The sequence below is a fragment of the Dromaius novaehollandiae genome, chromosome 7 (genome assembly GCF_036370855.1).
Source record: "Dromaius novaehollandiae isolate bDroNov1 chromosome 7, bDroNov1.hap1, whole genome shotgun sequence".
In the NCBI taxonomy this organism is placed as follows: Eukaryota; Metazoa; Chordata; class Aves; order Casuariiformes; family Dromaiidae; genus Dromaius; species Dromaius novaehollandiae.
This window is the reverse complement of record NC_088104.1, coordinates 23,686,800-23,699,090: the sequence shown is the minus strand read 5'-3', so window position 1 is coordinate 23,699,090 and position 12,291 is coordinate 23,686,800. Positions and strand designations below refer to the sequence as shown.

Here is a 12,291-nt window from a genome sequence, read left to right as displayed (position 1 = left end):
TCATGAAAAAAAAATTTATTCCCATGTGAAATCCAAAATACATTCTTATTTTTCAGTATATTTGGTGTATGAGAAAAGAATTAAATATATGTTGACTCCCATAACAATGGCAGGTTACTCCAGGATATGGTCTAGACCCCAAACTTCTGAATCATCCCTTCATATTGCACGTTTATATCTCTGTGTGTGTGTGTGTGCGCGCATGTATGTGTGTGTGTGTGTGTATACATATATATAAAAAAAATGTATGCATGTATGTATGTAAAACACCAAAAGCTTTGCCACAAGTTTTCCATTCATATAGTTCTTACATGGGGAAAGTCTTGTATTTTGAACTTATGCTTAATTCAAGTTTGATTAGGAAAAAATGTATTTCCCCAATTTCATGGCATTTTTGTAAACTTTGCATTTCAACTATTTTATGTTCAAACTCAATTTCTGATGTATTTTAACTTATCTATGCTTCTATATTAAATACATTGAATTTATTTGATGTCACTGCATTACACATAGCCTTTTTTTTACAGAATACAAGAATTTCAGTACTTTTTTCCTACCTCAGACTTAGAGTCTTAGTCTCTTGTTGTCATGTTAGAACATTGTCTTTCATTTCCAAGAAGGGGAAAGATTCACGCACTCAGTAACAAGACTCCCATTGACTTGTGTGGCAGCAGGATTAGGCCTCCCTTGTACACCTTTACAAACTGAGTCTTAAAAAAATATTTACTTAATGCGCAAAATAAAGTTGCTGATCTCATTTATTTGTGTTTCAAGGAAACATTTTTGCTGTAAAAGACTGCACGTTGTAATAATTACTATGAAGGTCACTGAACCCTCAAAGAAAACCCAGCTCAAATTGTAGTGTTCGACTCTGATACGCATACTCACAGATTTCCTGCTAGACAAGCTTTAAATGCTTTTTCCGCCAGGCGCGCAGGATTGGGTCCTGATTCCACAGACCGTCGTCGTATGACTATGCAGGCTCGTCCTACCGTCTCCGCACCATTTCTTGCCAAGCAAGGACAGAAGTGCTGAAACATAACACTACTCAAAACACCTTTAAGCCTAGTCCTGTCCTGTATTTCTTACATACAGAAAAGTATTTTTTCAGTCAATGTATTTTTGATTGCACAAAGATAACTGAGTTCTGATCATGTGAAGATTTAAATGTGCTTAATTAACAAACACTGAGATCAACCAGTGGCATTGCAAAGTGTGCGAAGTTAAGTGTGTGAGCAAGTCCTCCTGGGATTAAGAGCTGCATTACAAGAACATTAGTTTTATAAATATATCCATTAAATTAAATTTGCATTTAATGATGCATTAAATAGCATCTTTTTTACCAGAAGGGCTTGATCTTGTTCCTTTTGCCCATTCCAAAGTTCCTGTTTCCTTTCCTGGGACCTCTGTATGAATAAGCTAGATGAGGATTTCAGAAATCATACAGAAAGATTTTTAGGTTCTCTACTTTTTAGCATTTCTACACAGTACAAATGTTTTGATAACACTACTCCAACTGATCGAGGTTCAGAGCTTGAGGTTCTTCCTCAGCCTGTGTTGGTGCAAGCTCTCATTCAATTCCCAGCTAAAACTAAATCGTGGCCTTAGGATTTGCCTTGCTGTTTTTAATGTGCAGGATAATGTTGTGTGGCTTTTGTCTCATCTTCTTAAGGAAACAAAAGAACTCACAAATTATATGAGACAAATAAGACAGTTTTAAGATCAACTTTTATTGAAAAATTAAAACTGGATTGTGTATCTTCTTTATAATTTTGACATTTCTTTAACCACAAAACAGAGATTCTGTTTAAAAAATCTCTTCATATTTGTCACCATTCAAAAAACAGATTATGAACTGAACAAATGATGATTTTAAAATCCTAGGCTATTCTCAAGGCCCCTGGTTCTGTCTGTCTGCCGTGAACGGTAGAATCCAACTACGTTCTCTAGAAAAGGACCTTTAATAATGCAACCAGAATTTTTCTCATTCAAAAATAGCAGCTGCTGTTGATTTTTATCGGATGATCAGTCTTTTCCAAATAAATTACACCTGCTAATAAACACCGCAGCTACACCTTCAGCTAATATCTTGCTTATTGTCTATTTGGTCTGAATTCACCCACCCAAAATGTCAGTGATTCAGTGTGATTTTAAAGACAGAAGTCACTACCTTAGAGTCTATTTTAAACCTCAGAAAAACAAAGTTACTCACCTGTAATTGCAATGCTTTGAATTAGTCACCACTTCCACATATCCAAACTTTCTGATCTTTCACACTCAGTAGTGTATGGATTAAAGCACAGGAAAATTCCAGGTAAGCTTTTGTTTGAGAAGCTGTAACACATTACTCAGATGAAAATTACCTACTGAGAAGAAAATACAGATGAGTTTTCTCACCGATGAACTTGACTGCTCTTTTAAAATTATCTCTCCAAGCTGAAAGTCAACATGAGCCCTGTGCCTGTGGAAGGAAGCAGGTAGACATAATGGGGAAATTCAGTGGCCAATATTAGAATCAAAAGCTTCACAAAATAACTAATTGTGGGTATCATCTACCTCAAGATGCAACACTGCAGAAATGTAAGAGAAAATGCAGAGTGTAGGAAGATAAATTTAAAGCCCCTGTCTTTAGAGATAGCAGCTCTGCACTATCTGTCTCACTTCTGACACAAGCAGGAGGGTCTCAGTTGTCCCTGTCTAGCTCCAAAGTACCAGTGGCAACGGCTACAACCCCTAATTTTCTGACTTCCTAAAAGCAAGATACTCCACTAAATGAAGAAGCAAAAATGTTAGCAAGAAAAAATGTTTTACATGTGCAGAAGAGAACTAGGTTTTACTTCCAGATCCATCACAGGACTGTCCAAGCCTTACTGTGTGACCTTAGATAAACCATATTACGCTTTTTCCTATAGGCAGTTACATGAGACTCGTTCTCTTTACCTGGTTTATATGCTTCTAGGGGTATAAAGTTTCACATACTAGAAATTATTATTATAATACTGAGATGATCTGGACACAAAAGCCATGCAGTTAGGATATTAAGGTTAAAGGACTAAAGGTAAGTTGGGATCTTAGAACTTTAGTAATAATGTTGCTGAAATACCTTGACTAAGGAGGTGGAGGAAGTCAGAAATTTTCACCTAAGAACTGGCTGCAAGGATCATGGTGTTGCTTGTGTGGAAGAAGCAAAATCCCCCACTGAAGCTAGGCCAGTAGTTAGATGTCTTTGTCTTTGTTATCCTAGTTCATATTGTTTCACATAAACAACAAAGACTGAGATCTTTTGTAGCTGGTCTTTGAATAAAGCAAAACTGTGACAGAGACCAGACTTCAAGCAGAAGCTTGTGATTCAAAATGTGCCGTACATGTCCTCTTCAAAACACATTCCCTTCCTACTCCTGAAAACAGCTCCTAATGGAAGCCCTCTGGTTTTGGTGAGCAGCCTGTATCTACAAAGAATGGCATTTATTATTATGGAAGCTGCTACTGTAGCCAATATTCACACTGACCACTTCTGTATTGCAGGCCTTGGGTCCCATTCCATGGATGTTACATGAAAAATATTAAGTATTGCAGACATACTAAGATATCAGGCTTATAATTAAGGAGGAGTAAGGTTTGAGACTAAGAAAGCAAGACATGAACAGCTCTGTTGTGAGAAAAATAATCTAATAAAAGGAGTACTGTACTGCTGAGCTTACTGGGGATTTCATGGCACGAAAGTAACAATGTAGATAATCTGCTGAAAGTCATGATCAGAAAGCTGAAGGAGAGGGAAAATTTAGAATCATTTTTAGACTTAACTCAAATGATTTCAAGAAAAAGTTTTACAGAGGATTATGGAAGAGGGCTGAGCAGGAGCCCTAGGAAAAGCTGGGGAGGCTGTGCCATACGACCTGGCAGTTACCAAGGCAGTTTCTTCCTTCTCCCTCTTCTGACGAGCCGGAGCTGTGAGACAGCATCCTTGGATGCAACCAGTGGGACCGGGAGAACGGAAATCCCTCCCGGCCATCGCCACTCGTCCCCAGGAGCAACGGGGCCGGCGGGGGCTGCACCGCTCCCCCAGCACCTGCGGGAAAGCCTCAAAGGTGGTGAACAGGCTGTCACCACCGTCCCAAACCAAAGTGTGATTCTTTACAGTTCTTTCACTGAATGGTTCTAAAATTAATTTTCGTGTTGATTTGGGGAAAAAAAACCCCAACTAATTACTGACTTCCACGGATGATAGCCACGGAATCATGTATGAAGGGATCTGGAATTCGCACGTCCCATTTATTGCCGTGACAGTCATTCTGCCAACAAGGATTATCGAATCTTCATTTTGTGCCACGGCGCTGCCCGCAGTATGGAGTTTTCCGCTTGGCGGTATTGATTACCTAACCATTAAAACAGAACAAGCTGCCGATGACTCTGGCGTCTGTATTTTGAAAAGCGTGGCCTGCTTAAATCGTCGTGACAAGCCAGCTGTATTTAAAGATTCTGAGATGACTTTTGGTTTTATTTATTCTATAAGCTCCAAAATGTATGGTCAATTCCATGTCACTGAAACAACGATGCTGGTTAAGACTCCCACAGAAATGCTACAGACCTTCAGGAATCTTGCTACAGAATTTAAACGAAATTCATAGAGATTAGACCTGAAATACAACACAATAACAGGGGCCTTGGTTAGCAACAAGTATTCACTAGAAAAGCATTCAGAACACTGAACAGACAGTCTGACATTACAATTAATAAAACTGAAAATTCTATTAAATTAAAGGGATTTCATTATTTGACATTCTATATACAATGTTAGAATTCCTTATAATCAGTAAAATTATCTGTAAGTTATTATTTTAAGGGCATTAATATTTAAATGAAAGTGTCAACTAATATTTTTTTATCTTTTCTTTGGCTCACAAATACACTAAAATACCATAAACATTATTTAGAACTTCAGTAATATATAAATAGGATACAATACAAATGGAAGAAAATACAAGACAACTCTTTAGCATGGTAAATCTCTGCATATAAATAAGCAAATATTTCATATTCCTACAATTGAACAGTTATCTTGCTGTAAAACTATTACATTTAAATCCTTTTACACAAAGTCATTTAACAATAATATACACAATCTACACAAATTAACCTCTAAAAATACAGCAATAATATACCTGTTACAATGACTCTGCTACTATTATCCCCTGATGTGACACTAAAGGGGAAGTACAACTATTTTACTCAAAGGTGCTGTTAGAGATTGCTGTTTTGTATGTGAGAGAAGCACCAACAATAAGATTTAATACTGTTAAACATTTTCTTTAGCTCCTAGAATCTACATTTTAGAAATATTTCTATATATCTATTTTTACCTGGCAGAAAAATCTGTAGCACATTATCCACATCATTAGTTGTTGAAGGAAAAGTTATTTCTCTTAAAGTGGAAAACATGCTGTGGCTTGGATCTAAGTTCATTACCACTTTTTTATATATATATATATATGTATATATATATATTTTTATATATTTATTTATACTGTACATATATACTGTTTAGAGTTCTTAATTTGCTATTTTAGTACTTATTCATTTCCTGCTGACTATAATAAGCAAGACCAATGTAAGAATCAATAGTACTTCAACTTCAAGATAATACATTTTCCCTCAGTAAAATTATCTACCAATACATATATGTTTCAGTAGCCTATAGATTTTTTGTTTAAAGATGTCTCAGGAGATTGGAGCTTACAGAAAGAGAATTTCCTTAAAACATGTTCTGCAGAACTGGGTAAAAAAATAGCCAGTGCTGGAAAACAGTGAATTAGAGAAATAAATAATTTGGCCACCATACTACAGCTCCTGCCCCAGTCTCTCTATTTCCTCGATGAGGAAGTCAATGTCAGACTTAGTTGCTGCTGGGTTTGAGATGACCATTCGGAAGAAGTTGACCTTATCCCCCTGAGGCTGATATCCAACCATGGTAGTACCTGACTCCATCATCAGTGCTTTGATTTTCGGAGCCACCTTTATGATTAAAAAAAAAGAAAAGAGAGAAAGTAATTCAGAATCTTTTTCCTCTCTTTTTATATCACAGCATTTCTGAATTTGAAAAACAAAAAGAAACAACCAAAGCAGAAAAGCACAAGTTTACATTAAAAAAAACCTGTAAAAGAACAATCTTGAAAAGCTAAATATGTTTCTAGGGTTGGATATTTAAAGCAAAATTAACAACAATGAAATCCATCTTTGAAAAGATTTTTTTTCATTAACAGACTAATAGCATCCTAGAGTATTAGGTATGTAATAATTTTAGATATCAAATGTACATATCATTTCTATGTGCTGATTATTCTTACAGTTTGAACAGTGAAAATGAATGAAGTTTCTTATTTATAGCTGCACTTTCAACAGTCAATGCTCCAATATTTGGGTGACATATTAAAAGCGCACAGTTGTGCTAGAGGAGCGTTTGAAAAAAAACCCCAAAAGATACGAAAGATTTTATCATAAAGAATTTCTCTCTTTTTTTGAAAATCTACTCCAAAATCAATTTTTGAAGGACTACAGATGCTTTCCATGCAAATATTACGTTTTCTTAAAGCCAATTTGCTGGGAAAAAAAAATAATGGAAAATTTTCAACAAGACCTATTTCATAAATAATATTTTCTGTTAGCATAAGCTGTGGAAACCTTCCAGTAGTTCTGCAGTGCCTTTACCTCGATTTCACATTCTTACTTCAGTTTATAAGGAATAATGTTCCAACAATCTTAATATTTGGTGTCGACTGAGCTCAGTTTTGCCATCCAGAACTTCTTTGTCCTGCTTTACTCTCCGCCAGCCAAGGTCATATCTCTGGCTCTTTTACTGTTTTGTAGGATGCTTTATAATATCCTCTACCATTTAAGAGAGTCCAGTCAAACATTTTATCCTTTTTCCCAGTCTCATCCATCTTCCTCTTTTCTCTCTCACTTTCAGCAGTTTCTTTGTCTAACATGTCAATGGCTTCACCCAGCAACTGCAGCTGCCTTCTGTTGTCTTTCCCCAGCCTGATGCAGCCACAAAATCCTCTACAGAACCTCCCAAGGGTGCCTATTCTTCTCCCTTCCCACATACAAAAAAATTGCAACTCATTTTGACAACTATAATTTCATTCTTTTGTCTCCTGAATTTACTTCACTCCACTTCTGTCTAAAATCCTACTACAAAATTAATGTGTTTCATTTCCTTCAAGTCCTAAACATCACGAAAACTTTTCCTGGCTCTGCTTCTACCATGTCCTCACTTTGCTCACTCCATCATTCCTTAAAATAAATTTATCCCAAAATCTTCCAAAGGATATTGATTTTCACTGAAATGCATTAATTACTCAAATATTGTGAAATCACCCATGACCAACCAGAACATTTAAAATAAAAATAAAGACCTAATAATGTATAGGTTTCCATGTCCTTTATCTGCTCTAGTGTTTTCAAACAACTCCTCTTCCCTTTCCTTGCTGATATGCTGTCCTGGGCAGGGACCGCTCTGTCCCTAGCTACTATTTAAACTCATGTACACTTCTGGAACCGTACACCTAACGTGTAATAAACAATAATTAAGTATGTGTTGTATCTGGTTCTATAGGGGTAACATGACTTCTGCCACAATATAAACAGGAGAGAAAGGGGAATAGGCACCAAGGTCATAACCAGCAATTGAACTGATGTCCCAGAACTTGCAACGTGTCAACACACATTGATGAATTATTTTTGATAAATGGAGTATTTGGTGTTGAAATAGTAGATTGTATTTTTGAATTTAATATAAGCCTCATACCCTGTGTAACTTTTCTCTTCTCTCATCACAGTCCGGCATGCCCCTGAGACTTGGTGGAATATACCAAAAACACACATTTGTGTGCTCAGGCTGCAAAAAGAATAACCAAACACATACATCAATAAACACAATAATACAGATCACTCACACTAGTACCTTAAAGGCTAATCAGCAGCATATGTTAGCACAGACATGGAAGCCCAAATATAGTATTAACTTTGCTATCTCTGTATGTTAGAACAAAATAAATGCATTACAGTACTGCTATTTGCATTTGTCATCTTATATACTGTATTAGTTGTCCCATTTACAATGTTTTAGGGTGCAAATGCTTTTCACTTTCATGCAGTTTTAAGAGGAACTGCTTTCCAGGATCCCAGGAAGGAAAACACAATTTTCCTTTTTTTTATAAATAAAGAGAGTATATTTATTATTGTATCAGCCAAAAGTTTATGCAGTGGCACTAGCAACTGCGGATATAGCAGAAATAGCAGGTTTACGGTTAGGTATGTGGTAGCGCCTGGCATCCCAGCATGAGTAGATTGTATTAAGGTAGTCTTAATGCCCTAAACTGAGAAGTCCTCTGAAGAGGAGAGAGAGAGGAGATCAGCCTGATACTTACAATACAAAACCACACACATTTGGCCAAACGACTGCCCAGAAGTCAATAGTCACGTTATTCTTTGGACAATAAGAGCAGCAACTCAACACAGCTGGGCTGAAAAACTCTGAGCAGTGTGAAGACGGTTTTCAGAATTCCACAATTTGGCTCCTATTCGCAGGTTAAATGAAAGAAAACTTACCTCTCCTTCAAAAACCATCTCAAATTCTTCTCTGTTTTTGATTTTAGTATAGAGATATTCTGCCAGTTCCAGGCATTTGTTGATCTGATTTTCAAATCCTACTGTACCCTATTTTAAAAAGAAAGTAAGTATTAACTATATGGTTATTTTTCCTCTTCTGATGCAATCATCTTTTCAGATAAGCTTCACATGTAAACAGGCTCAGCCATAAAGCAAAACATTAGCAGGATTATTCTTTTCCAATCTAAAAATAAAGTTAATCAGTCCCTACATAAGTGACTATATCTGTCCTCATTATAATCATTATTTTGGTTTTGCTCTGTTTTTAAGAGAATTTATTATGATAATTATAAAGGAATTTTGATATTTTAATGGATTATTTTTAGCTCTGTTTTTTCCAACTTCCAAAAATATCAAGAATATTAAGTGTTAGCTTCCCAGTTTTTGCTGAATGGCTATGAACATGGAATGGAAACTAATTTGAATGGGTCAGAGTGGGGAAACACCTTACTTTCACTAGAAAGTTTGCAAGAATTTTGCATTAAAAAAGTAAGCAAATAAAAGCCTGCAATAGGTTTGTTAAAGTCATTTGCCCGCCTACTTGGTCTTTTGTAATATGCGATTTTTTGTAAGATCATAATCCCAGAAAAAGTAGATGAATGTTGATGTTTCTCTTGTAAAAAAAAAATAAAATAAAATTAGAAAAACAAAGTTTTTTAAAAAGGAATGCTTTTGTACATGAATGAAGAAGTAAAAAGGATGGGCACAACTATTAAATTATTACATATTTGGGGTAAACTCTTTGTACTGATTGAAATGTCTGAAGGTAAAGTTACAAGATAACTTTTGGGCCTAGGCTCTATTTTCTGTTATGAAGACAAGAGTATGATTCCCTCATGGTGGTTAGCGCTGATATTTAGAAGAACAGCCAATCTACTTGTGTTTGATGGTGTCTGTAGCCAGCACATGATAATTAGAACCATAAATTACGTACTTCAAAGTTACAAGTCACAGTCATTACTAATTTGCCCTAGGTGGAGTCACCTGGCTGGATTACAGTTCCAAAATTATTTATTTTGGAGGAAGAATCGAGTCCTAATTGAAATGCACTTAGCCTGGTAACCAAACCTATGCTGATCACTGAAGTAATTAATCGTTACACATATTTTGTGTATCTGGATACTAAAGTTCTGCTTTTCTCTTTCTAAAGTATTTTTAAATGCACAGTAACATCTCCAAAATGAGTCTGTTTAAAAGTAATTGTATATCTACATTTCTGTTATTTACTTCCCTCAGTCTTCGATAATGAGGAAATCTGCATGCAGACATCTTTTATCATCACAGGTTATTTACTATCGCTAATTCTCATTCAAAGTCAAAATCATCTTATGACTCTACATTTTGCCATTGGACTTAATCTCAGTATTATAAAAAAAAGATCAGACTGTTGTCAGGTTACCCAGCTGGATTCCCATTTTGTCAGAATAACAGCAAGAATAACAGTGATAAGATGATTGCAGATAAAGAAAAATGAGATGTGTTTTCTTGAATGTGTGAACCATCATCTTATAAACATGTATGCCTGTGCTTAACTGTGGCCATCCAAGCATACCACAGTCGTGCCAGGGAATCAACTGTTAAATCATTAGATAGGCAATTCCCTAAAAAGCAGGCTTTGTTTTCAAAGTTGCCAATAAAATCCATACATAGAAATATAGGGCTGGAAGGACCCTCTTAACTCTGCTGCTAGTGCAAGTAACCTGCCATAAAATACTGGTGTAAGTGTATAGAATCACAACAAAAGAGCATTTTGATGTCCTGCCCTCGCTGCTTTTACTGCAGGACTGTCCTTGAACTGCACTCATCTAGTGACTTAATGCTTTCTTCCAATTTCCAGCTGAATTAACTGATGGCCAATATCGTTCTACAGCTTAAACAGCTCTTTCTTGACTTGATACTTAGCTACCTTTGTGTTTAGAGGTAGTAATCTAACAAACACTTGGTTAAAAAAGTATTCTGTTACATGAGACTTACAGATGAAATAAATACATTTCTGACATTAGACCTGAACTTTTATTATTTACCTTTGCCTTCCACATCAACCAGAATTTGAAAATGTCCACGTGTCGCCCACACTGTATTGCCTTATCTCCAGTGTCATAGGATATATCGTACTGTTTATCTTGCTGGAAAAGATATCCTGCACACATCTGATTGCAACCTTGAAGTATACCCTATTATAAAAACAAATGTATTTTAAGGTATATGAAACTTGTATGGCAGATGTTCATCTGAAACTATATGCATTAATAACGTAAAAGGATTGCATGTCAGACATACAGAACTGTTCTTTAAAGGACCAGGTTATGAAATGCTGACCTAGTTTTGAGAACCTGATCCACAGACAATTTCATAATCTCACTTAGAAGACCCTGAGTAGTTTAACATCCTCAAATGAATTTGGATTCTGAGTTTTCCATACTAACTTTGTCCACTTTACTTTGTAAGGCTGTTGGGACTTAAGACTGCATTTTTAAGGCTTACATTTTTGACGTGTTAAAACATACACAAGAGTAAACTTATTGTCTCTCAATTCAGTATGTAACTACAGAAAATGAAAAAAAAGTTGAAAGCTTCAATTTCATATATCATCCAGCTTTATGCCACTTTACATTAGTAATACTATAGGCACAAATGAGCCAAACTGGACTTTTTTGCTTAAAAATATTAAAAAGTAAGCAACTAGCTCCAGCCGGGGAGGTGGGTTGCTTCACAATAGCTACCTTTAAAATGATGGTCCACAGACCAATAGAAACTTGTGCATTACTTCTAAGGGGTCTATGAGGGAAAATCAGAAAAGCAAATTCCTCTATACTACATAGAAATCTTAGACATACGACATTTCTAAAGGAGTTTGCATCTGCCCTAGAATATCTCAGCAGCTCATTGAAGAAGCTCAAAGACCACTGTTACATCTGATAAATACAAAAAAACACCCAAAGTTCTCATACAGAGAATGATTTTGCCAAAATCTTACAATAGTTAGCACGGTAAGCATGCATGCCACTAAAAAATGGCTAGTGCTTCCCACCAATAGATCTCAAAGTGTTTTACAAAGAAGAGGGAATACCACGGTCCTCAGCTGAGAGTTGGGTCGCCCAGAAGACCAACGGTAGACCGAGGGCTGGAGCCCCCAGCTCCTACATCCCAGCTCTATGCACGGGCACCATTTCCCCTGCAACTAACCTCCCTGAGCAGCGAATGACATGCCAGCAACTAGCAAACCACAGGAACAGTCCTACCCACAGACAATGTAACTTCTTTGATTATCTAAGGAAAAGACAGATCTGAAAAGAATTCAGACACCAGTCTTGCTTCCACTGCAAGAAATTCATAACATTTCATTCATACAGTAAAGCCCTAAAAGTACATGTGGACTCCTAATAAAAGCAGCGTGGTTTCTTTTCAACCGAACTGCAAAACTTCTACACCGCTGTGTAAGGTAAAATAGTTGCCACTTATTTACGTGGTCTAAACAGTGTACAATTACCAAGACCAAGGGTATATTATATATTCAGTAGGTGATAAAAACAAAGGCGCAGATGCTCAGATGAAGTGTATTAGCATAGCTCTAGTGTTGTCATTAGAATATGCAAAGATACACCAGCTAAAGATCTGGCCCAC

The 12,291-nt window shown here is 36.3% G+C and overlaps 1 protein-coding gene across 1 annotated transcript in view; it reads right to left on the bottom strand.

Annotated features, from left to right (window-relative positions):
- Window positions 1-2,051: 2,051 nt before the first annotated feature.
- The window catches only part of GAD1 (glutamate decarboxylase 1), a 33,466-nt gene continuing 23,226 nt past the window's right edge, over window positions 2,052-12,291 (bottom strand). Inside the window, exons 14-17 of the mRNA XM_064514932.1 lie at window positions 10,692-10,841; window positions 8,608-8,715; window positions 7,805-7,894; window positions 2,052-6,012 (exon numbers count right to left, since the gene is read on the bottom strand). Coding sequence (XP_064371002.1) covers window positions 5,839-6,012; window positions 7,805-7,894; window positions 8,608-8,715; window positions 10,692-10,841 — 522 coding nt within the window. The 3' untranslated portion in view covers window positions 2,052-5,838. The remainder of the gene's footprint in view (window positions 6,013-7,804; window positions 7,895-8,607; window positions 8,716-10,691; window positions 10,842-12,291) is intronic.